At 45.5% G+C, this 24216-nt stretch overlaps 1 protein-coding gene across 1 annotated transcript in view; it reads left to right on the top strand.

Annotated features, from left to right (window-relative positions):
- Positions 1-457: 457 nt before the first annotated feature.
- Positions 458-24216, top strand: part of TEP1 (telomerase associated protein 1) — a 43003-nt gene continuing 19244 nt past the window's right edge. Inside the window, exons 1-20 of the mRNA XM_084861717.1 lie at positions 458-603; positions 5120-5658; positions 7069-7251; positions 7552-7686; positions 8373-8534; positions 9207-9368; positions 9677-9751; positions 11765-11889; positions 12105-12262; positions 15036-15145; positions 15831-15921; positions 16143-16329; positions 19327-19495; positions 19986-20144; positions 20322-20399; positions 21377-21519; positions 21840-21899; positions 22774-22932; positions 23615-23791; positions 23991-24111. Coding sequence (XP_084717843.1) covers positions 5143-5658; positions 7069-7251; positions 7552-7686; positions 8373-8534; positions 9207-9368; positions 9677-9751; positions 11765-11889; positions 12105-12262; positions 15036-15145; positions 15831-15921; positions 16143-16329; positions 19327-19495; positions 19986-20144; positions 20322-20399; positions 21377-21519; positions 21840-21899; positions 22774-22932; positions 23615-23791; positions 23991-24111 — 2970 coding nt within the window. The 5' untranslated portion in view covers positions 458-603; positions 5120-5142. The remainder of the gene's footprint in view (positions 604-5119; positions 5659-7068; positions 7252-7551; positions 7687-8372; positions 8535-9206; positions 9369-9676; positions 9752-11764; positions 11890-12104; positions 12263-15035; positions 15146-15830; positions 15922-16142; positions 16330-19326; positions 19496-19985; positions 20145-20321; positions 20400-21376; positions 21520-21839; positions 21900-22773; positions 22933-23614; positions 23792-23990; positions 24112-24216) is intronic.

Below are 24216 nucleotides of genomic sequence, written 5' to 3'. Positions count from 1 at the left end.
CCAGATAGATTTCTTATAACCTACAATCCCCTCCAGATGGGCATGGGCTGCCCTGAGTTCACCCTGCCCCAATTAGTCCATATTCCGTCTCCTTTTATTTCTATTTCCACAAAGTAACTTACGGGTGAATTAAAAGTCCAGCTGTCTTTGACACCAGGGGGAAAAAAAAATGTGTCCAGGCAGGAAATGAACATACAAAAATCTTTTTCAAGAAACAGTGGTAGAAGATATGCCACAGATAGGAGAGGAAATTTAGCAAAAGAGGGGACCTTGGTAAATGGGGAGCCTGACGGGCAAGAGAAAGGAGGACAGGAAAAGGGAAAAAGGGAGGGGCCCCAGAAAAGGCTGCAAAGTCCTTGGGCATTTGCACTACCAGCCAGGCTCCTGCTCTCCTGCGGGCGACGCCCCGCTCCGGCTCGCAGGTCAGCGGCTCCGCCCGCCCGCGGCGGTCCCTCCCCGCGCCGCCGGCTCCTCCTCCGGCTCCGGTTCCTCTGACCCGCGGAGCCCAGAGCCGGCTCCTCTTCCTGCTTCGGGGGACGGAGACGCCGTCCCAGGCAGCCGGCTGCTCCTGCCCGGAGTGGCTCCGGGACGGTCGGAGCGCAGGTAGAAGCCGTCTGCCCGGCGCCCGGAGCACCGGGCTCGGAACGGAGAGGGGGAGCCGGTGCCAAGGGCCCAGCGCCCAGGCTCGGGCGGGGCGGACGCGGCGGGTGCGGGTGCCGGCTCCTCCCGGCCGCTCCGGGAGGGTGTGTGTGTGTGAGTGTGTGTGTGAGTGTGTGTGTGAGTGTGTAAGGGCAGGGAAGGGCCCAGGTGTGTGTGTGTGTGTGTGTGTGTGTGTGTGTGTGTGTGTGTGTGTGTGTGTGTGTAAGGGCAGGGAAGGGCCCAGGTGTGTGTGTGTGTGTGTGTGTGTGTGTGTGTGTGTGTGTAAGGGCAGGGAAGGGCCCAGGAGTGAGGGCCAGGGAGGGGCAGGGCGTTGAAGGGACATAAGAGGGAGGAAGAGACCGAGAGTGAGAACGAGTCTCCCTGCTCAATGCTCCTTGGAAGGACATGGTAACTGCCACCAACAAGGGAGTTTGAGCACTGTTTGTAATAAAACAGAAACCCGGGCGGAGCTTAAACAGGAAAGAATCTCATACAGCCAACTTTTGTAAAAGTGAGGTGGGTGTTAATGTGTTAACACAAGGTTTCCATGACACACTGAGTGCAGAATGGTGTCTAAAGTATGATCCTCTTTATGTAAAGCAAATTTAAAAAAAGGGGGTGGGTGGAAGGTGTGTGTGTGTGTGTGTGTGTGTGTGTGTGTGTATAAGCATAGAAAATATCTGAAACTATTCATATAAAACAGCAGTGGTATCCCTGAGAATGGATCTAGAGATGGGGGTGTGGGGTGGGGACTTTTCATTTGCATTTTACAGCTGAATCTCCCTTCCCAAATTCCAGAGTGCAAAAACATTGAACTGTGTTTTTCTGTTAACTTCATTTTTGTTTTGAGACATTATAAAAAAACACAAACTCTTGAGTTAATTCTGAGATTCCCCCACTCTTTTCCCTGGGGTGTATGTGGTACCAGGATATGAGGGAAGTTACGGGGCACAGAGGCCATCATTCGGGATGTCATTTGCCCACACGGACATCCAGGGAGCTATCCATGTCCTTTCTGGTTCTGGATTGTCTGTCCATTTGGGTTTTCTTGGAAGTATTCTACGCTCCTCTCCATAAGCTCTTGCATTTGAGGTTTAACTGATTCATTTAACAACATACTTATTCCTAAAATATCAATACTTAAATGCAAATAGAAGATAACCACTTGTCCAAATAAGTAAATAGATTCCAATAGTATAAGATCAAGCATTCTGTCAAGCAGTTCTTAATTGGCAGTTAATGGAAATTCTAAGCGATCCATGGATGGACCCTGAAAATTGAGTGCAAAATAGTGTATACTCATTTTTTTTCTAAGAAAAACTCCACAGCTTTCACCAGATTGTCAAAAGTCTCTGAATCCCACTGATGAGGGCATTGTGGAAACAATAGTGAACAAGGCTACAAGGGTTATTCTCAGAAATGTATAATCTGGTGGAATGAAAGACAAACAGGCAATTACAAACCAGAGATATGTTCTATGATAGAGGAGGTATGATGTTGTGAGAACACAGGGCCACCTCAATTAGACTGGCTGGCTCCTTGGAGGAACTATTAAATTGAAGCCTGCTGAGTGAGAGGAAAGTACAGTTAGGCCTGGTAAAGGAAGGGATGGGGAAGGAGTGGTCTTTGTAGAAGGAAGAGTATTCCAGGTACCTGCCTTTCTGTAATCTAGAGTGATTACATAAAGTGGAAATTTAGAATGAGATAGGAATAACAGTAAGAGATGAGGCTGAACCATGATCAGTGTTAGGGTTGCCAATGGAGGAACGCACGAGGCCAAAAGAGGTGAAGAATCATGAATTTATTAGGTCACCTGTATACCAGATGGTCTGAGCCCCAAAATGGCACCAGCAGCCAATGGCAGGGAGTCAGAGGTTTTTAAAGGACTCTAGGTGGGCTTCTTTTGGGCGGAGAATTCTCTGTGCAGGTCTGGATTCTGGGAAACTCCAGAGCGGAGAGATAATGGTCTTAGCAAGTGGAATGTATTATACTGTGAAGTGGCCTACAGGTCCGTTCCCAGGGGAGGGGGTGTTGATTCAATTATTTGACCAGACCTAACAATCGGAAGCCAGGTTATATGTATGAAGCAGGGCATATAAAGGAAAACAAGATAAAGCAACCCTCAGGGAGTTCTATTCTTGTAAGGAGAGAGAGAGTGAACAAGGAGGCAAATAAGCAAACAAGGTAAAATTTTACCACCTATAATAATAAAAGGGTAATATTCTAATTAGACCTCCTGGGCATCATTATGAACATCCTTCTGGATGAAGTTGGAGCCCTGGTACAGACGCCTGGTGGTGAGGACCTGAGGGAAGCAGCCCGGGTCCCAGGTGCCAGAGGGAAGCCGGTGCCAGCAGCCAGGGGAAGGAAGGCCTACTCTTGCATGAGTTTTCGTGCATCGGGCCTCTAGTGATAAAATAAACAAGGCTATGTATTAAACAGTGGCTGGGATATGTATCAGGGAGCTCCTTTTTTTGGGGGAGTGCTCCTTTATTTAAACAGATCTATACATTGGGGTCCACATGGATTGCAGGGTTTTAACAAAGGTGGTGGCAGGCAGAATGGAGAGAACTGGATAGGTTTGAGAGACACTGATAGAGTAGAATCAATAGGATTCAATGGTTTATTAGATGAAAATAACAATAGATTTTATTTATTGAACATTTACTAAGTGTTTCTGTAAGTGCTTATTTTTTTCTCTCACTTATTCCTCTAACAACTCTGTGGAGGGAGACATTTATTTCAGTTTTGTAGAGGCACAGAATTTTGTTGAGGCACAGAAAGTACAAAGAAGCCCAAGGTCCCAAGTAGATTCAAGGTCCCATAAGGATTTAAACTCAAGTCTATTCCACTCCAAACCTCTGTAAGTAGAGGTGGCAAGGGATTGGGGGAAAGACAATACATTTCGGATCTATGGAGCTTTGCATACCTTTGAGTCACCCAAGTGGAGATGTCCAATAGACAAGTGGGTAAATGAGTATGAAGCTCAGACGAGACCTAGGTCAAGGAAGACATTTGTGAGTTGCCAGCATAGAAATGTTATTTGGAGCCACAGAATAGGTGAGACTATGTTGGGAAAGTATACAGAATGATTGGAAGTCTAAGGAGCATTAACCTGTAAGGAATGGCAGAGAAGGAACCCCCAAGAAGGTCTGGTCAGAGTTGTAAAAGGAAAACCAGGACAGAGTTTCAATGAGAGTGATTAATAGTCTCATATTGTACTTGAAAGTTGAAGGAAAATAAGTTTTCAGATGTGTCTGTTCTTGTATAACAAGAATTCCACTAGTTACCTAAGAAGATAGCCTTGCAGGAATAGTGGGACAGAATCCCATTTATTTGGTTGAAGAGTGAGTAGTAGACAAAGAAGTTGAAGTGGTGCATATAGACAGCTTAATCAAAATGTTTGTTTCTGGAGCTAAGAATCCAGAGTCCAAGTTACAAGTGTGGCCCCTGTACTAATCACACCTACAGCCCCTGGGCATTTCTTTACCCCTTCATAAGAAGATATCTCTGTTTGTTTATTTTTTTAAAAAAAACCAACAACTTCCTGCTCTTAAGCTTCTGCCTTACTGTTTCCTACTCTCCTCCCTTAGAATATCCCCTCTATTCTCTCTGTAGAATACTCCCTGAATACATCCTATATAACAAAGAGATAATATGCAAATTGACCATCACTCCAACACATAAAGATGGCCACTCCATGTGGTCAAAGATGGCCGGCAGGGGAGGACATTTGGGAGGGACCAGGCCTGCAAGAGAGGGCAGTTGGGGGTGATCAGGCCAGCAGGGGAGGGCAGTTGGGAGGCACAAGGCCTGAAAGGGAGGGCAGTTGGGGGCAACTAGGTCTGCAGGAGAGGGCACTTGGGGGGCACCAGGCCTGCAGGGAAGGACAGTTAGAGGCAACCAAACCTGCAGGGGAGGGCAGTTGGGAGCAACCAGGCTTGCAGGGGTGGACAGTTGGGGCAATCGGGCTGGCAGGGGAGGGCAGTTAGGGGTGACTAGGCTGGCAAGGGAGGGCAGTTAGGGGTGACTGGGCCAGCAGGGGAGGCTAACAGGGGTGGGCAGTTAGGGGTGGGCAGTTAGGGTCAATCGGGCCAGGATGGGAGCTGTTAGGCATCAATCAGGTTGGCAGGGGAATAGTTAGGGGGTGATCAGGCTGGCAGGCAGGCAGGCAAGCAGTTCAGAGCCAGCAGTCCCAGATTGTGAGAGGGATCCCATAGGGATCCTACAGGGATCGGGCCTAAACCAGCAGTTGGACATCCCCCAAGGGGTCCCAGATTGGAGAGGTGCAGGTTGGGCTGAGGGACACCCTCTCTTCCCCTATGTACAGATTTCGTGCACTGAGCCTCTAGTCCTTATAATAAACCCAGTCCTGTATCGGTTGTTCTTTGCCTTTAGTCACAGGCATTACCAGGAGTGCTATAGGAAAGAAACACTCCCTGTGCAGCCAAGTGCTCATCACATCTTTCTCTCCATCTAGGATATACTGGTTGGGCTCCAGCCATGGAGAAACTTTATGGGCACATGTCTGCCCACCCAGACATCCTCTCCTTGGAGAACCGATGCCTAGCCATGCTCCCTGACTTGCAGCCCCTGGAGAAGTCATGTAGGCATATGTCCACCCGTCTAGATATCCTCTCTTTGGAGAACCAGTGCCTGGCCACACTTCCTGATGTGAAGATCATGGAGAAACCACATGGACATGTGTCTTCCCACCCAGATATCCTTTCCTTGGAAAATCGTTGCCTGGCCACACTTCCTGATGTGAAGATCATGGAGAAGCCACACGGACATGTATCTGCCCACTCAGACATTCTCTCCTTGGAGAATCGGTGCCTGGCTACACACTCTGTTCTAAAGAGCACTATGTCTGCCAGCTCCTTTCCCCAGTGTGTCCACACATCTCAGCTGGTGCAAACCTGGAGGACTCAGTGTTTCTCTGAGGGACCAGGCCCTCCGACCTGCCCCAGAGCCCTGAAATCCATCTCTGCCACATGGGGAGCTCAGGAAACAGCTTTGGTAATAGCTCTAGGTGCTCCTCTTGACTGCAGCCATGTCTGCTGGATGCTCCAGCCCCTAGCTTTCGTGCCACAGCATCTCTCCTTGAAGCCTCTTCCTGAGGTGCCCTTTACCCCAGGGCTGGCTTCATCAGCATCCTTACTCTCATTACATATCTAGTTTAGACATTCTGGACAGTAGAGCAAAAACAGACCCTGTCCTCAGAAAGCCTCTGCTCAGGAGGAGAGCCATCATGATGTTGAAGTAGCATTATCAGTCAAATGCTTTTGAGAGCCTATTCAGGCATGAGACACATGTGCTATACCCTGACTCAGTTCCCTGGAGGTGCATATACAGACACATGTCCACTTATACTCGTATATATGAGCACAGGTCAGAATCAGTATACAAACACACATTCCTCTGTACAACCTTGGGATTCGGACTGAAGCAAAGACTAATCTGAGCCCTACACTGTCTCTGCCTATTATAAGCACTACCTTAGGCAAGACTCTTGCCTTTTGAAACTTTAATTTCCTCACATTTATTTATTTATTTTATTGATCTTTCTTATTGAGAGTATTTCAATGTCCCCCCTATTTCTCCCCATCACCACCCACCATAATTTCCTCACCTTTAAAACAAGATCAATGGAAATCTACATCATAGGGTCACTGTCAGGATTATAGCTACTGCCATCTTACACTTATTTAGGGCTATTCAATTTGCCAAGAGTCATACATGCATTATCCCATTTAATCTTAATGACCCCATCAGATAGCCTTAATCCTACCTGATGGAGCCATTAGAAGGGAATGAGGTGGCTGAGATTTAAAGATTAAGGGGGATCCCAAAGTTGCTGGGGGATTGACCAGGGATGTGGCCCTTTTTCTTCTGACTCCGAAATGCATTTTTTAAAAGAAAGAATTTATTGATTTTTAGAGAGGGAGGAAGGAAGAGGAAGAGAGAGAGAAACATTGATGTAAGAGCAAAAGATCAATCAGCTGCCTCCTGTAAGCCCCCCTACTGGTGATTGAGCCCACAACCCCAAGCATGTGCTCTGGTCAGAAATCGAACTAGCAACCTTTTGGTGCATGGGGATACGCCCAACCAACGGAGCCACACTGGCTAGGGTGACTTCAGAATACTTTAATAGCATCATAGGAGGGTTCCTAGGCTGTGACACCAATAAGGAGATGAAAGCAGGTTGATCACAAAGCACCTGAGCAAACGCTCAGAAGATTAGCCAAGAAAGATGGTGAGTGTGATGGTGAGAGATCCCTATGTGAGACAGGACAGATTGGTGCTGAGTGTGAAGGGAGAGGAGTTGAGGTGCTAGAAGATAAAGGTGGACACTTTCTATCCCTGGGAGCTGCCTTCAAATCTAAGTATGTTTGAGAGACTGTGATTAATAATTGCCACTATCCCCAGGGTCATTGGTCCTCTTCAGAAGACAAAAAGCCAGGGGAGAAGAAATGGACAGAGGCTCAAATGCCTTTTTACAGTCTAAGCTTGGGAGAGGAGGAGGAGGTGGAGGAACTGGCCTTGAAGCTCACCCCTGGAGACTCCGAGTCTTGGTCTGAGCCCACTGACCAGGTCCTTCAGGAGAAGAAGGTAAAAATTCCGGTGTGGGAAAGAAGTTGGTGGTGGAGGGGAGGATGGGGGGTGGGTGGGAGCCGTAGTGCCCAAAGACTGAACCAGATTCCTTCCACTGATGGAGGGGCGGCAGGGGGCATCACCCAGCTCTTATTTCTCACCTCCTAATCCCCTTTCCAACCTCTCAGTTGAAAAACCATCTTCTGAATCTGGGATCCATTTTCTCTGTCCATGATTTTGTAAGTTGGCTTGAGGGATGCTTACATTGGTCCTTATTCCCTCTTTCCTCCTTCCTTACCTCTCTTTCTCAATTCCCAGATGGCTCTAATGAGCTTGTTGTGCTCCACTGTGGCATCAAAGGTAAACGTGAAAGATGCCGCCAACCCTACCAAGACTGCCCTCCTGGAAATCTGTAGGGAACTTGCCCCCTTGGAGCCTGAGTTTATCCTTAAGGTATTGTGGTGTGAGAGAGTGGATGGGAGTGGGAAGCTGGGAGCTAGAGAATGTGCTTATGGTGTGTGAGGGGGATGGTGACCAGCTTTGTGCTGTTGGTGGAGGGAGCTTCACTTAGGAAGTGAAGATGATCTCTGGGGGAGTCTGTGGCCTGGTCCCTAGGGTTCTGTGAGGAGTGGAGAAGATGGGATTGGGAAGGAGTATGCTAGCAAGTACACATATAGAGTTTCTTGAGGGCATACCAACAGCATGAAGCATGATCTGGCTCTTAAGGAGCTTATGGTACTGTTAGATCAGCAAAAACACTTCCAAATATGTAAATGTAAATGGCACAGTAGATAAGTGACTGTTTCAGAAGTAGAAAAGAGGCAGGGGGGAGGGGGAAAGATGTTGAACCCAGGGTAAGTCTTTGATAGATGTTGAAGGTGGGAAGTCTTCCAAAGAGGGAAAGGGCCTGGTCGATGTAGAAGGTGATCCATAGACCCAGGAGAAGACATGCTGCAAAGGCAGAAACAGACTAAATTACAGAGGATTTAGGATGCAAAGCTCAGAAGTTGAACTTGATATTTCATAGACAATCTGGAGGGATCGGGAAAAGTTTTTATGCAGGTAGACTAGATTTTCAAGTTAGTTTAGGGCATGAAGTTCTGGGAGAAGATGCTAACTCTCCCCAACCTGCACCCTAGGCATCTCTGTATGCCAGGCAGCAGCTGAACATCAGGGATGTAGCCAACCAAGTCTTGGCCATTGCTGCCTTCTTGCCAGTCTGCCGTCCTCACCTGCGACGATATTTCTGCGCTATTGTCCAGCTGCCTTCTGATTGGATTCAGGTAGCCGAGTTTTACCAGGTATGGCACTCACTTCCCTGAACTTTGGCCTTCATGTAGGTTCCTCTCATTTGCTCATTGCATCCCTGGCGAAAATTCTCGGACAATTTGGCCTCCCCTCTGCTGCCCTCAACCTTAGTGCCCAGACAGGACAGCAGAGGGGAGGGGTAGTGCCCAAAGACTGAACTAGATCCCTTCCCTCTACAAGGCTGGGTTGCCCAACAGGGAGAATATGATTGAGAAGGGCTGGAACACAGTTTAAGAAAAATTGGTCTTATTCTGGACCTTGTATTTACAATGAAGAAAATGAGATCCATGGAAGTCTGTTGACTGGTCCAGTACCACAGAAACTGTCATTTTAGAGCTGGGGTAGGGAACATCTGGCCTGTGGGCCGTATAAGATCTAAGAAATCATTTGGTCTGGCCCTGCCGAGGCACTAGGGATGAGTTAACTAAATGTTTGACCAAATATAGCAAGCTAATTTTTAAATTTAATTGTTAATTTTGTATGTCCTCAGAATGATGTTATAGATATCCAAATGGTCTTGGCAGGAAAATGGTTCCCCTCCCTTGCTTTAGAGCTTGGGCTGAGAACTTGCTCCCTGTTCTCATTTTAACCCTGTGATGGGCCTTGTTTTGTTTTGGAGGGATTGTTTGGGTCTTACTCCTGATGGTCTCTCCTCTCTCTGGCAGAGCCTGGCTGAAGGAGAGGAGGACAAGCTGGTGCCGCTGCCTGCCTGCCTGCGTGCTGCTATGACTGACAAGTTCACCCAGTTTGATGAGTACCAGCTGGCCAAGTACAACCCTCGGAAGCACCGGGCCAAGAGATGCCCCCAGAAACCCCCCCGGTCTCCGGTCAGTCCCTATCTCAGCTCTGGTCATTCACAGCCCAGGTCCCTTTTCTCTGGGAAGGGAGGGACGAAGGAACATGCTCATCCAGGGGATCCCACACTAAGTGTCTGGCATGTTCTTACCATCAGGAACAAATAGTCTGGAAAATGCGGAGGAGCCAGGTAGAGCTCAGGAGTCAGAGAAGGCAGGGCCTGCCTCTTTCTTAGCTGGCTTCCTTTTAGATAGAGATGGGCCTTTGGGACTATTGACATGGATCTCTCCAGGGACAACCTCCATTTCCCTTTTTGAAACTGCTTCTCCTGTCCCTACAGAAGACGAAATATCCATTTTCTAAGAAAATGAAGGATTTGCCAATATTTAATCTTCTTAAAGATGAACAGGAGAAGGTGAGTGCCTTGTTCTGGGGTTCTATATGTGCAGTAGAGGCCTGGTGCATGAAATTCATGCACCGGGGGGGGGGGGGGGGGGGTTCCCCTCAGCCCAGCCTTCCAATCTGGGACATCTCCCAACAGGATAGGGCCTAAACTGGCAGTGGGACATCCCTCTGATCCAGGACTGCTGGCTCCAAACTGCTTACCTGCCTGCCTGCCTCATTGCCCCTAACTGCTACTGCCTGCCAGCCTGATCACCCCCTAACCACTCTCCTGGCAGCCTGATTGACACCTAACTGCTCCCCTGCTGGCCTGATCATCCCCAACTACCCTCCCCTGCCAGCCTGATTATTCCCAACTGCCCTCCCCTGCCAGCCTGCTTGGCCCCAACTGCCCTACCCTGATCTTATGATGACATGGGGGGTGGTCATCTGGTGATGATGTCGGGATGGCTATTTTGTGGCAGCCATCTTGTGTCAAAATGGGGGTGGCCATTTGTGATGACAGGAGGGTTAGATGCCATCTAGACTTTTATTAGTATAGATGAACAATCTTCTCATCTGATACTTAGAAATTGAATTCCATTTGGTTTAGAAATACAAATAGAGGGTATAGTAGGCACAGGCCATTTCCCTACCTGGGGAATTCTCAGCTGTGATTGTGGGATCAGGTTTTGAGAGAACTAGAAAATGCTCTTTATAGATATATTTCTTTATTGCTTTCAGAGAGGAAGGGAGAGGGAGAACGGGATAGAAACATCGATGATGAGAGAGAATCATTGATCAGCTGCCTCCTGCATGCCCCCTACTGGGATCGAACCCACAACCTGGATATATGCCCTTGACCAGAATAAAAACTAGGAATCCCTCAGCTCACAGGCTTGATGCTCTATCCACTGAGCCAAACCGGCTATGGTTTTCCCCCCATTTCTTATTTTTTTTCTGTAAAACTTGAATATAATGTCTGTTTAGATTCATTACAGTATTTTTAAATTTGATTACTAATTCTTGATCGTAAGTAAAGCAATAAATTACAGAATTTCTCTCTCCCCCCCTCCCCTCCATTTCTTTAATTATAGGGGACTTGTCTAGCTGGATAAATGAGTTAAAGACATGAAATGTTTACCTTCCATGGGAATTTTTAAAAACAAACCAAACCATTTTTAAATGTGCGTCAATGACAAATAAGTCATTGCACTTAGTGGTTAAGAGCATAAAATCTGGATTCTGACCTGGGTGTGAATCCCTCCACCACCAGCACTGCTGGCTACCTGACTTTGGCCAAATGATTTGCCCTCTCTTGCCTCAGTTTCCTCAGATATAAAATGGGGAGTATAATAGTACCTACTTCATTGGGTTTTTATGAAGATTAAATCAGTTATTGTATTTCCAGTATTTCTAAAAACACCTGGCCCTGAATAAAGGTGAGCTACCACCACCATCATCATTGGAATAGATTATTAGGAAGACGTAAGCATTATAAGAAAACACATTCTCAGTCGGTCTGCTGATCTTTTCTCTTCATCCTATTAATACATCCCAAACTTAGCTCTTCCACCATAGAAGATTCTGTAAAGCAACTTCTTTCAGGTTTTTTTTTGTTTGTTTGTTTTTTGTTTTTTTTTTAACTCCTCACAGCCTTCATTATTCTGATGCCTCCTCCTGGTCCAGGTCTCAGTGATTTAAATAAGAGCCCCTTTTCTCTTTCCTCCCTTGGAGAACAAGGTATCCTCTGTTCATCCTACCTCCATTTTGCTGTTCACAAGCCAATCACTCCATTTTACCATTGATAGTTCAATCTTATGTAAATAAAATATGGTGATCCCCAAACATTGCTCTATGATGCTTACGATAGGAGTTCTTGTTGGTAGATATTTTTACCCCTTATATTCCTACTCTTTGCCTAAATCTGATTTGGGGAAAGAAACGATCTCATAGGTATAGGATGATCTTAGGTTCTGCTTTCGGAAGAAAGTGACTATGGTCATAGATTCAATGACCCCAGTGGTATTTGGGGGTATTTCCACAGTTTGAGAAGTCTTACAATGCAGTGCCAGAGAGAAAGAAGCCCCCAAGGTTCACCCTGAAGAAGTTGGTACAGCGACTGCACATCCAGGAGCCTGCCCAGCACGTGCAAGCCTTGCTAGGCCACAGGTGGGAAGATACACTCTGAACGTACATTCCGCCTGGGAAACCCCATGACTCTTCTACCCTCATGACCCTAATCCCTGTACTTCTGACCCCAGCAACATAGTTTGGGCCGATGTGGCCTGTAAACATGACTGACTAGCGTTGACTGGCTCACCTTTCCTTTCCTGGGTTATTTTCAGCTGGCTTTGAAATGACAAGGTTTTCCTCCTCCGTTCCAGATACCCCTCCAACCTGCAGGTCTTTTCTCGAAGTCGCCTCCCCGGGCCATGGGATTCTAGCAGAGCTGGGAAGCGGATGAAGCTATCTCAGCCTGAGACCTGGGAGCGGGAGCTGAGCTTGCGGGGGAACAAAGCTTCCGTCTGGGAGGAACTCATTGGTATAGTAACCTTGACCATCACACACTCCTCTGCTCTTCCGATTCATGCCTTTCCATTTTAGACCAGAGGATTTCCATGACATGATGCAGTTACTCTATTGCTTGGTAGTTGTGACACTAAAAATTATTGGACTTCTAAGGTCTGCCATTGACCACACCCAAGTGGACAGGGGTGCCTGCTTTGAGTAACATTGCAAGTGTAGATAGATCATTATTCCAGATGTGGTTAGGTCTTCATCAACACATGACAAAAGTGGTACCTTCTCCCTGATTTCACTTGTATCAGTATCTGTGTAATTCATTCAAATGAGATAGAACTTTCTGTCACATGGCATAGTAGAATATCCACAAGAATTTATATTTAGAACATGGAATTTTTATTTAGAACATGGAATTTTTAACTCAATTTGCCCATATTGAGTAAAAAAAACTTCAAATCAGGGAGGGCCAAATTACTCTCAATCTTCTCTTTCTGTTTTAAAATTTTTGACTATAGAAGGTTCTTTCTATTCCATGTTGTTTTCTTTTATTTCCTCTTTCACCTTTGATAATTTATTTTATTTCCTCTTTCATCTTTGATAATTTAAAGTCAACTTCTTTCTGTTGAGAAATATCTAATTAGACCTTTTATCTGCTTGAGCTTTGTAGACTTCACATGGTAGAACCTTGGAAGCCCATGCTGGCTTTTCCCTTATTTCTCTGTGGGCTGCTGGTTATAGATTATACTCAGGGAAGCCGGAATTGCTCAGCCTCTAGCACTCCACTCACTTTGTGGTTGTCACAATCACATGTTCCACACAAACGCACACACTTGCCTGGCAACCTCTTCCCCAGTATTGATTCAACTTTGGGTGGAGTAGAATAAAGCAGCCTGGATGGCAGCCAGTATATTAGATGACTCTTGTATGCATCATCTGCACTTCCTTTCTCTGCCCCTGAAAACCCAAATTGTGTCATTATTCTTGGTTGAGACAAATGCCCATAGTAACCCATTGGACTCCAGACTTTTTCTAAAAAATTACATATTACAAAACAAATTTTGGGATATAGCAGAATATGTATATATACAGAGTGGGAAAAAGTAGGTTTATAGCTGTAAGTATGAAAAAGTTTATTCTTATGTTATTATTTATTAATTATTGTATTATTTTCCATATGAAAAATTGTAAACCTACTTTTTCCCTACCCTGTATTTATAAAAATTTCATACATATATTAATAAATTAATGTACTTTAAATATAGCAAATTAATTATTTTTAATATAGGTATGAAAGTAAATAAAAGAAAATATTAAAATATATAAACATAAATATAAAATATAAGATAAAATGTATACCCTAACTGGTTTGGCTCATTGGATAGAGTGTCAGTCTGTGGACTGAGAGGTCCCAGGTTTGATTCTGTTCAGAGGCATGTACCTTGGTTGCGGGCACATCCCCGGTGGGGGGTGTTCGGGAGGCAGCTGATCGATGTTTCTCTCCCATCGATGTTTCTGACTCTCTATCCTTCTCCTTTTCTTTCTGTAGAGAATAAAAAAATATATATAAGAAAAGATAAAATGTAATTAGATATACATACCCCTCTTTGATTGGTTCATTAACTTATGAATAATTTCTTTGGAATGAAGCAGAAAATTTCCCAATTTATAGGATAAATACTCAGTTTATTTTCTAGAGTCATAAATATGATGTTGACTTAAGTTCTTATATCTAGAAGACCCTTCATACATAGCAACAGTTGAGAAAACATGACTTTACAAAGGATACAATAGTTCATCAGCTATCACACATCACTTATACTGCGTACTCACCCTCCTCTTTCTCTTCGCCTGATAAAAGCTGCCGAGAAATGCAGACTAGAGCATGGGATGTGGGTTTGGGGCTGACAGACCTGGTCTCTAAAGTGGGGGCACCCAGGTAAAATAGTAAGTGACAGAGGTGAAATTCTATCTGCTTAATCAGAGTGTACCAGTTTCCCAGAAAACTTAAAAGGATCAAGAAGACTATTTGAAATAGGGGTTTGCATTCAATATTATGATGATGAACCTTATCTTAAGTGTATACTGTGCCTTGAAATATTAATTAATGGTTGTACTACATGAATATAATTTATTAATAAACAAACTTACATCAGGAAATTTCTCTTTTAGCCATCTAAACAGTTTGCAAATCATTACTCTTTAAAAAAAATTTTTTAATCTTTATTGTTGAAATTATTACAGATGTTCTCCTTTTTACCCATTGACCCCCTCCACCCTGAACTTCACCCCCAGGCCTTCACCACACTACTGTCTGTGTCCATTGGTTATGCATACATACATATAAATTCTTTGGCTAATCTCTCCCCACAAACCCACCCCGCCTTCCCTCTGAGGTTCATCAGTCTGTTCCATGCTTCTGTGTCTTTGGATCTTTTTTGTTCATCAGTTTATTTTGTTCATTAGGGAAATCACTATTTTTGGTTAGAGAATATATTTTGCTAGTTAACCCCAGTCTCAGGGCTGGAGCCAATAGATAAAGTGATAGCATAAGTTGTTTATTGAAACAGCTGTCCCATAAACAGTGTTGCATAAATTTTGCTCCAACCGTGTTTGTTTTTTCTTTGGGGACCTTTAAATCATTATGGGTAGGATAGGTCAAATGTTAATACCTCACTCCCTCCATCCTGAATTTTCTACATCCTCTGAGCTTCTTGTTCTGCTTTCTGACCTCTCTCACGTCGTATCCTTTGTTTCCTTTTCTCACCCCTGCCCGACCTTCTGACCTTCTGCAGGCAACGGGAAGCTTCCCTTCATGGCCATGCTTCGGAATCTGTGCAACCTGCTGCGGGTTGGGATCAGCGCCCACCACCACGAGCTTGTACTGCAGAGACTCCAGCAAGCGGTATTTGTGAGGGGCACGGAGGCGGGAGGTGGGTGTGGAGATGCTGTTGCAGTTTGGGGAACTGGGCTGTTCTTAGTGGCTGGGGAAGGTCATGGCCGCCAAGCTATTTCCATGTGGGCAGGTAAGGGGATACAGATAGGATGGGGGAGACAGGTGTGGGGGTTCATCAACCCTTTGAGAAATAAGAGTATAAGAACTTTCCTTTTGCTCTGGCTGGGTAGCTCAGTTGGATTAGAGCATTGTCCTGATATGCCAGGGTTGAGGGTTCAATCTCTGGTCAGGGCACATACAAGAAGCAATCAATGAATCCATAAATAAGTGGAAAAGCAAATCGATGCTTTTCTCTTACTTTCTCTCTCTCTCCAATCAATAAAAAAGAACTTTCCTTTTTATTTTCTGATCTACCAGGAGGAAGCACTTCTGTGATTTAACTGATTTCAGAAGGAGTCTGATATGAAACACAGAACTCCTTCTGTTACTTCCTGTCTTTTCTTCTTTACCTCTTCTCATATTCTCACATAGATTTTCATTTTTCTTTAATCTTCTCCCCCTTTCTCTGTATCTCGTCTCTAATATTCATCTTGCCCTTCCTCACCTTCCCACAAATCTAGAGCAGTTATCTCAAGTTCCTGGTCCCTGAGGCCCCTAATGCCTCCCACACTCAGACTCTTCCCTTGCTTTACAGAAGTCCGTGATCCACAGTCGGCAGTTTCCGTTCAGATTTCTTAATGCCCATGATTCCATCAATGACCTTGAGGCTCAGCTAAAAAATAAAGGTATTATCTCTTCTTCTGACTCCTGTTTGTCTCTCATGTCTGAGAATAGATGAAGCAGCAGCACTAGTGTTTTTCAGCCTCCTGCCTTACAGTCTCAGGGTCGGGTGGGCAGAGGTCAGTTGATTGTCAGCCTCAAGGGTTGGGATGCAGGACAAAACTGATGGGAAAACAAGGAGAGGATAGAAACTGCCTGACTCAGGTACTTACCTGTTGCCACACAGAATTGCCATTTCCTTCCAACACACAACTGATGAGACGGATAATGATTAGACACTCTAAAAATGTCCAGAGACGGTACGGTAAAACGCAACTTCAAAACCTAAAACGTCGAGAACTTCGGGCAGTACTGAGGGTGCCCGTGTTTTATGAGCAACTCAAGCGGGAGCAGCTAAGAGTACACAGGAGCAGGTAGGTGTGTGTGTGTGTGTGTGTGTTATGTGGAAGCAAAGGATGGGCAACAAAAGGTACCCTAACAAGGCTTGAGAGTCATCTGGCAACCCCAACTTTTATTCTCTAAACTAAAGACATGCTTGTCAGTCATCCCAATGGCTTAGACTTGTCTGATTCCAATCGTCTCTTGCACAGCAAAACATATCTTTAACCTTGTCTTATGCAGATATCATGAAACAAAACCTATTCTTGTGATTGTTTCATTGGTTCTATGGATTCCGTGAGTCTGTGTAGCATCTCCCTTTCTCCTGTGAGTGCTAGGGTCTTTTCTGCTTCTGCTCTGGTGCAGGTTTCTTTCTTTTTCTTCTCTGTGGCATCTGTTTTACTTTTGCTTTCTCTCTCTATCTGTATTTCCTGACCATTTCACTTTTCTTTCTCTTTTGACACATATATGTTTATCATCAAGCAGGCTCAAATGCAGACATGAAATCTGTCCTAAGTCCCAGCACCCTGTTCTTTCAGACACTTCAACAGTATCTTCATTCATTTTCATTAAAGGAAAAGGCTGGGATCATCTGACTTTTTGGTAGAACTTGGTGGCCAGGAATATCCTGAATCAGTGACCAGTGGTTGAACACGATTCATTAAGAATCAAGCCTAGCACACAGTTCAAACAGTATACCTTTGCTGGCCATTAAGGTAGCCACTAGCCACATGTGGCTTTTGAGCACTTGAAATGAAATGTGGCTTGTCGGAACTGAGATGTGCTGGGTTTTGAGGACAGTATGAAAAAAGGATGTAAAATATCTCATTCATAGTTTTTGTATTAATTGAATGCTGAAATAAAAATATTTTAATTTAATTAACTATAATTTTTAATTGAATAATGCTGGTAGAAACTACTGACTTCTATAGATTTAAAATTATTATGAAAAAACTTAAACATTTACACAAGTAATGAGAATAGTATAATGGATTCTATAGAACTGTTAGTCATATTCAGTGATTACATTTTACCACACTTCCTTTCCTGACTCCTCTCTTCTTTTTCTTTTTTCCCATTTTTGAAGAGGATTTTAAAAACAAATGATAAATAATATGATGCATTTTATTTCACCCCTCTGTACTTCTCCTGCATCTCTTAAAGCAGACATTTTCTTATATAATCAGAATGTCATTAATATACTTAAGAAAACTAAAAAAAAAATTCTTGGTATTATCATTTATTATCTAATACATATTAAAAAAATTTCACTTGTCTCAAAAATATTTCAAAGCTTTGTTCAAATCAGGATCCAAACAAGACATACATATTACATTTGGTTATTAAGTCTCTTAAATCTCTTTTAATTGTTTTCCTGTCATGACTTGCTGTAGAAACCAGGTTCAGGGGCCGCACAGAATTTCCCACATTCTAGATTCTTGTACTTCCTCGTGATGTCATTTAACTTGTTCCTCTATTGCATGCATCCTGGCCATTAACTCCAAAGGCTTGAATAATTCAGATTTAACTTTTTTTCTTATAAGACTATTTCATATATGATTCTTTGTACACTATAATAAGACCATTAGACTTTAAAAAAAGGAAAAGTCCTGGCCAGTGTGGCTCAGTTGGTTGAGGGTTATCCCATGCACCAAGAGGTCCCTGGTTCAATTCCTGGTTAAAGGCTCAATCCCCAGTAGGGGGTATGCAGGAGGCAATTGATCAATGTTTCTCTTTCACATCAATGTTTCCCTCTCACATCAATGTTTCTTTCTCTCTCTCCCTCTCCCTTTCTATCTCTCTGAAATCAATAAAAAACATATATTTTTTTAAAAAGTGAAAAAAAGACTATCAGTCTTTTTTTTGCTTCCTAATAGGTTAAGGATCTGGAGGCACAAAAAGTCTGGTGGTCTTAGTCACAGTGATGCTAAGATGCTAAGATTGATTAGTGCTCTTAGGTGATGACAGCCTGATCTCTCCACTATAAAGTTAATGGTTCATCCATTGATTATCTTTGCCTGAACGAATTGTTTCATTAGCAGTTGCAGATGGAGGTTTTCTGTCATTCCTCATATTTATCAGTTGGAATTCTGTGAGGGGGTGTTTCTCTCTTTTCTGCGTCCATCACGGAAAAGGAAACAGTCCGGTTGCTGAGTGGAGGAGCTGGGGATTCAGAAATTAAAGAAAGAAAGAGAGTAAGATGCAGAGATAGATTTATAAAGCTGGGAGCTAGGTGGGCTGCCATTCCCTCTGATGGAGAGGCAGTGAGCACCCTGAGTCACGCAGCAGGTTTATTTTATAGGATCAAAGCAGCTTATTTGCATTCTTAAGTAGACCCTAGCATTACTGGATTTACATATCTAGACCTGCCCCTGCTGACACCTGGACAAAGGTTAAGTCAGAACTGAATAATTCCTCCCCTCCCCCCACCTTTGTGGGGGAGGGGGGGACGTGTAATAACCAGGGACACGACTCTTCCAGTGCCTCAGGCTCAGCTGACAATTTAAAGAAATGTCCATTCGCCTTCCCAGCGAGCCCTCTACAGAATTCTAAAAAGAACTTGCCTCATCAACTAAAGGTATTTAGTTACCCTATAATAGCAATTGTATTGGAAAGGTGGAATGAATGCTCAGTTCTTTCCTCTTTAACTGCCAGTTTGCAGAGTAAGAAAGTAGTAAAACACAATTTTTTAAAAATGTAGCAGTTAAATCTTGCCTCATGAAGCAAGTATGGATTGATGTGTTAAGCGTGGCAAGTGAATTCAGAGAGTGGGCCTGCTGGTGACTTCTCTCCTGCCATGAGAAGGGATTAGGAGAGTCCTGCAGAATTTAAGCAAAGGGAAGCTCTGTCCTTGTCTCCTCTCCTGGCAGTGGAGGCTGGCTCTGGAAGGTGGGGGGGAGAGGGGGACGGAGGGGGGCGAGGTGAGTGGGAAACTCAACACTTAAGTGGCCAGTTCTCATCTTCCCATCTGCCTTAAAGTGACAAACAGAGAAGCTCCTGAGTCCTTGTGTCTGTGCCTTTCCTGTCTGCAGAGAGTGGAAATACGACAGTGAGATGCTGGCTCGATATCGAGAGGCCCTGGAGACGGCTGTGCACCTCTCCGTGAAGCACAGCCTGCCGCCGCTGCCAGGCCGCACCCTTCTGGTCTACCTCACAGATGCGGATGCAGACAAGATCTGTCCCAAGAGCAACCTAGAAGGGGTAAAAAAAAATTTTAAATAGGAGGTTTGTTAGGATGCTGGGGCTCCCGAGAGGTATCCTGGATGCAGACCTGGTTCTCACAAGCAAACACGCATAAGCAAGCAAGCAACTGAAAGAAATGACTTGCATTTGCTTCCCAGTGTCCGACGTTGGTCCCTGGGGACAATTCCTAGAGTGTGATCTCAAGCCAGGTTGTGGATTATAATTCTCACATTGCACAACTAGCTGGTACATAATCTTTTCTAAATCTCTGCCACCAAAATATTCACTTTACCTGCCTACATCCGAATACTGATTCTGGGCAGGGGTCCTGGCCTCTCTACACTTTCTTCCCGGGCAGCTGTTCCTGTGGGCCTCGGAAGGTCCTCCTAACCTGGGGATTTGTCTCTTTCCCCAAGCAGCGGAGGTGTTTGGCCTTCAGGGCCGAATAGACAAGAGTAGTTTTTAAAAGTAGGGGGGCCTTATTTCACCCCGATGCCTGTCCCATCAGCCCCCCTTGAACTACGTGTTGCTGTTGATGGGCATGATGATGGCGCGGGCGGAGCACTCGGACCTCTTGCTGTGCGGAAGAGGTGCTCTGAAGCCTGCGGTGATTAAGGCAGAAGATGGCATCCTGAAGACTGCCCTCGCACTCCAGGCTCAAGTCCAGGTCAGCCACCCACCCCTGCCCTGCAAAAATACGTGAATGGTCACAGGCCTGGGAAGAGTCTGCAAAGCTGAGAAAGGCTTGTGCTAGTAAATGCAGTACGGAAGATTTCCCAAGCAGACTGTGGTGTGTGTTGCTTACTGATCAGGCAACCACATAACATGGGCCTTTTTCCTTCAGGAGTTAGATGGAGACAATGAATGTTCCCTGCATACTTTGGGGAAACACCTGCTGTCTCTGGCTGCACAGAGGGTTCCTGTGAGTACTGCCCAGTCTCTGAGAAACCTTTCCCTCCCCCGCATTTTCCTCCACAACTGATGTATCTCACTCCTCAAAGCTACCTTTCAAACTAAGTGCAGTGCCCAGATCGGCTCCCTGCTGGCTGCAACTTCCTCACCAGTGGTATGCTGGTAATATATAGCAACCAGTACTCTGGGAAAATACACCTTGGTTATAGCATGTGCTAACTTCCATGGTGTAAATTCTCCTTCCGTGGCTGATTTCAAGGTATCAGTGAACTCAGAGTTGGGAAGAGATGGTAAGTATCACACTATTGTGTAATCCTCCACAATACAGATAAAGTACATGTAGGTAAGATCAAGACTACATAATGGGCCGAAACCGGTTTGGCTCAATGGATAGAGCTTCGGCTTGGGGACTGAAGGGTCCCAGGTTCGATTCTGGTCAAGGGCATATACCTTGGTTGTGGGCATATCCCCAGTAGGGGGTGTGCAAGAGGCAGCTGATCGATGACTCTCTCTCATCGATGTTTCTCTCTATCTCTCTCTCCCTCCCTCAATGTACAAAATCAATAAAATATATTAAAAAAAATACTACATAATGGTAAGATGTAATAAAATAATTAGGAAGTGATATGCTCCTATTTATTACCTTTGTTTTTAATATAATTTACTAAAGTGTAGTTCATACAGTTGAATATTTAATAACGGCCATGTTTCACAACTGGCTCACATAATTTCTAAATATTTGGTAACCAGCTCTTGGGAACCTGACTGAGCAGCTACCCACACCACTGCCCCTAACCCAACTTCCGCTTTGATGCCCCTCCAAGTCCGGGTGTAATGGCTGCCTGGTCCTCAGTGCTCTCAGGAGAAGCAGTTTTCTTTTGTGCTCAGCATTCTCCTGCTGCTCAGAGATCTCTTGATGTCCTTACTTCTTTGGCCTGTCTTCTGTTCCTTTGTTCTGGTCTCAGCCCCTCCCCTTTTATCTTACAGGTGGACAGGGTCATCGTCTTTGGCCAAGCTATGAATGCGAATCTGATAAACAAGGCCAAACAGCTTTTCTGGCAGCATGTGAATCCCAAGTGCCTCTTTGTTGGTGTTCTCCTAAGGACGTGTGACCTAAGGACGTATGACAGGTAACGGTGCTCCTTCTCATCGCCGAGGGTCAGAAGACAGTGATCCATATTTAATCTCTACCGTCACAGTGTGGACCCTCCCACTCACCAGACCCTCCCCAGTTCTTCCTCTTGTGTCCGTTGACGTCAGGTGCAAGAAACTTCTCTGAAGTATTCACCTAGCTCATACCCGTTTGTGAGGGGCCACCCTAGCTCCAGCCTAGCACATTACCCCATTGAAAGTGCGGAGGCAGGATGTTGGGGGGGGAGGGGGGGAAGAGGTAGTGATTATGTTCCTGATACTGTTTCTGATAGGTAGTGGCTTCTTCTTCCTTTGCCAGATTTCAAGATTTGAATCCCAATGACGTGACACTCTCAGGCTGTACTGACGGGATACTGAAGTGAGTACAGGCTGGGCCCTAAAGGGGTTGGGAGTTTGTTAGAGCATTTTTCAGAGAGATCTGCGGTCTCCACTCTATTTACTTGTTTTTTTTTTTTTCAAGGATGATAATGAATTCCTCTTTTAGAGCTGTCTAAGCATAGCAGCAACACTTTCTGTCTTATTGCTCCATCATTATCAAATACTCTGCCACCACCTCATGGTACAGCAGACTGCTCCAGCTCCAGCCATTGTTTTTGTATTACATTTAGTAGGAAAAGGGGACATAGGTGATTATACTGTTTGCTTTTAAGTGAACAACTCGAGAGTTGGTCACATCACTTCTCTTTGTTCCATTTTTGATCCAGAGGAAAGCCAATGAATGCTGAAGTTATTTATTTATGCCAAATTTACAGAAATCTTTTACTTTCTCTCCCCCCCCCCCCCCCATGCTTAACCTCCTTATTTACATGTCTTCTCCCCTGCCTTTTTCTTTGGATGCCATCCATCGCCCCAGCTCCTGTTAGGAAGCCTCGTGCAGTTCCTCCTTCTTCAGGGAGCTTTTCAGGCTGATAGAGCTGACCAAGCCCAGACTGGGATGGCCTTCTTCTTTGTACCTTCGCCCAGCCCAGTTTCCCCTGGCCCTACAGAAAGCCTAGGAAAATTATGCATGACGGGGCCAGAACTAGGTTTTTCTCTTTTCCTTCATTCCTATGGATCCACACCCTCATTTATTTTAAGCCTAAATTCACTGCTTATGGTCCTCTTCTTCAGGAGCTCCGGTTAACTGGGGGCCCTAGCCCAGCCATGTCTTTGTCCCTTGCCCCCTTAGGAAGACCTTGCTGATTGCGACTGGTATTCTGCTCTCATTTTTTTTTGGTCACTGTTTGTTTCAGGTTCATTGCAGAGCGTGGGGCCTCCCGTCTTCTAGAACATGTGGGCCAAATGGACAAAATATTCAAGATTCCCCCTCCCCCAGGAAAGACAGGAGCCCTAGCTATCCGGCCACTGGAAGAGAATACTCCAAGCCCCCTGGCTCCTATTTCCCAGCCTCGGTCAGTCTATGTTTCATGCTTTTGTGAATTGGGAGGAGGGGCTGCCTTCAAAACCTGAAGAATCTCAGGTGACTGGAATTCTTGCTATTGAGATGCTCTTGCTCTGTTCACGGAGGTGTGCCTCTGCTTTCCCAGCCAAGGGTTTCCCTAACACAGGGAATCCTCAGACTGTGAGCATGTCCCTTTCTCTAGTCGAGAAAGGGGCTCAGACTGGGAGGCAGGCGGCATGCAGACAGGGCTCAGGCAGAGGGCTTAGGAGCAGGGGCTCTGGCTTTCTCATCCTGACTTTGCCAAAGAATAGCTTGAATCTTGGGCTAGTTGCTTCAATTTGTAAGCTTTAGCTTCTTGATCAGTAAACTGGAGATAGAGATTGTGCTTATTGCAAGTGTTGTCCTGAGCTTTCCCGGGGCAGATAGTAAATGCATAATAATTATTATTTGACAGAAGAGGGGTGCTTGAAAAGTGGCAAGTGGGGTTTAATTTCCTGGGCTCTGCATCTGGGTCTACAAGCAGCTTATTTTCCGGAGGCCTGCTGGACACCCCATTCCCCCCCAACTGTCTGTTGTACCTGACTCATACTCTGTGCCAAAGGGTGATCAGCTGTGTCTGGGGAATTGGGTTGTGGGGCTGATCCCCAGATCAAGCCCAGCCCTCTGCTTACATGCCCTCTGCTTACCCCCAGATGGCACAGCATCCGGATTTTCATTTCCTCTACTTTCCGGGACATGCACGGGGAGCGGGACCTGCTGCTGAGGTCTGTGCTACCAGCATTGCAGGCCCGAGCGGCCCCCCACCGCATTAGGCTTCACGCCATCGACCTGCGCTGGGGCGTCACTGAGGAGGAGACCCATAGGAACAGGTGTGGGGACCACCGAGAAGAGGGGCGGGTGGGGGCCATGTGGTGGGCAGGCTTGGGGCTGTAAGGATGCCCGAGGGAGGAGAGCAGTGGATGGCTCCTTGGTTGCTAATGAGCAGCCTGCCTTCTGCCACTGCTCAGTTGTGAGTCAGGGCCCCGTCTCCACATTTGTGCCTGAGTTCCCTGATATGTGTGCCTGCAGACAACTGGAAGTGTGCCTCGGGGAGGTGGAGAATTCGCAGCTGTTTGTGGGAATTCTGGGCTCCCGCTATGGCTACGTTCCCTCCACCTACAACCTTCCTGACCATCCTCACTTCCGCTGGGTAAGGCAGACAAGGTCGGAGCAGGGTCTGGGGAGGAAGCAAAGGTTGGGACAGGGGTGGGGAGAAGCCACGGCTTGTCAAGAACCCTGGGACTGTGCACAGGCT

The sequence above is a fragment of the Pipistrellus hanaki genome (assembly GCF_964339955.1).
Source record: "Pipistrellus hanaki genome assembly, chromosome: 1".
Taxonomy (NCBI): Eukaryota; Metazoa; Chordata; class Mammalia; order Chiroptera; family Vespertilionidae; genus Pipistrellus; species Pipistrellus hanaki.
This window is presented reverse-complemented; position numbering and strand designations above follow the sequence as displayed.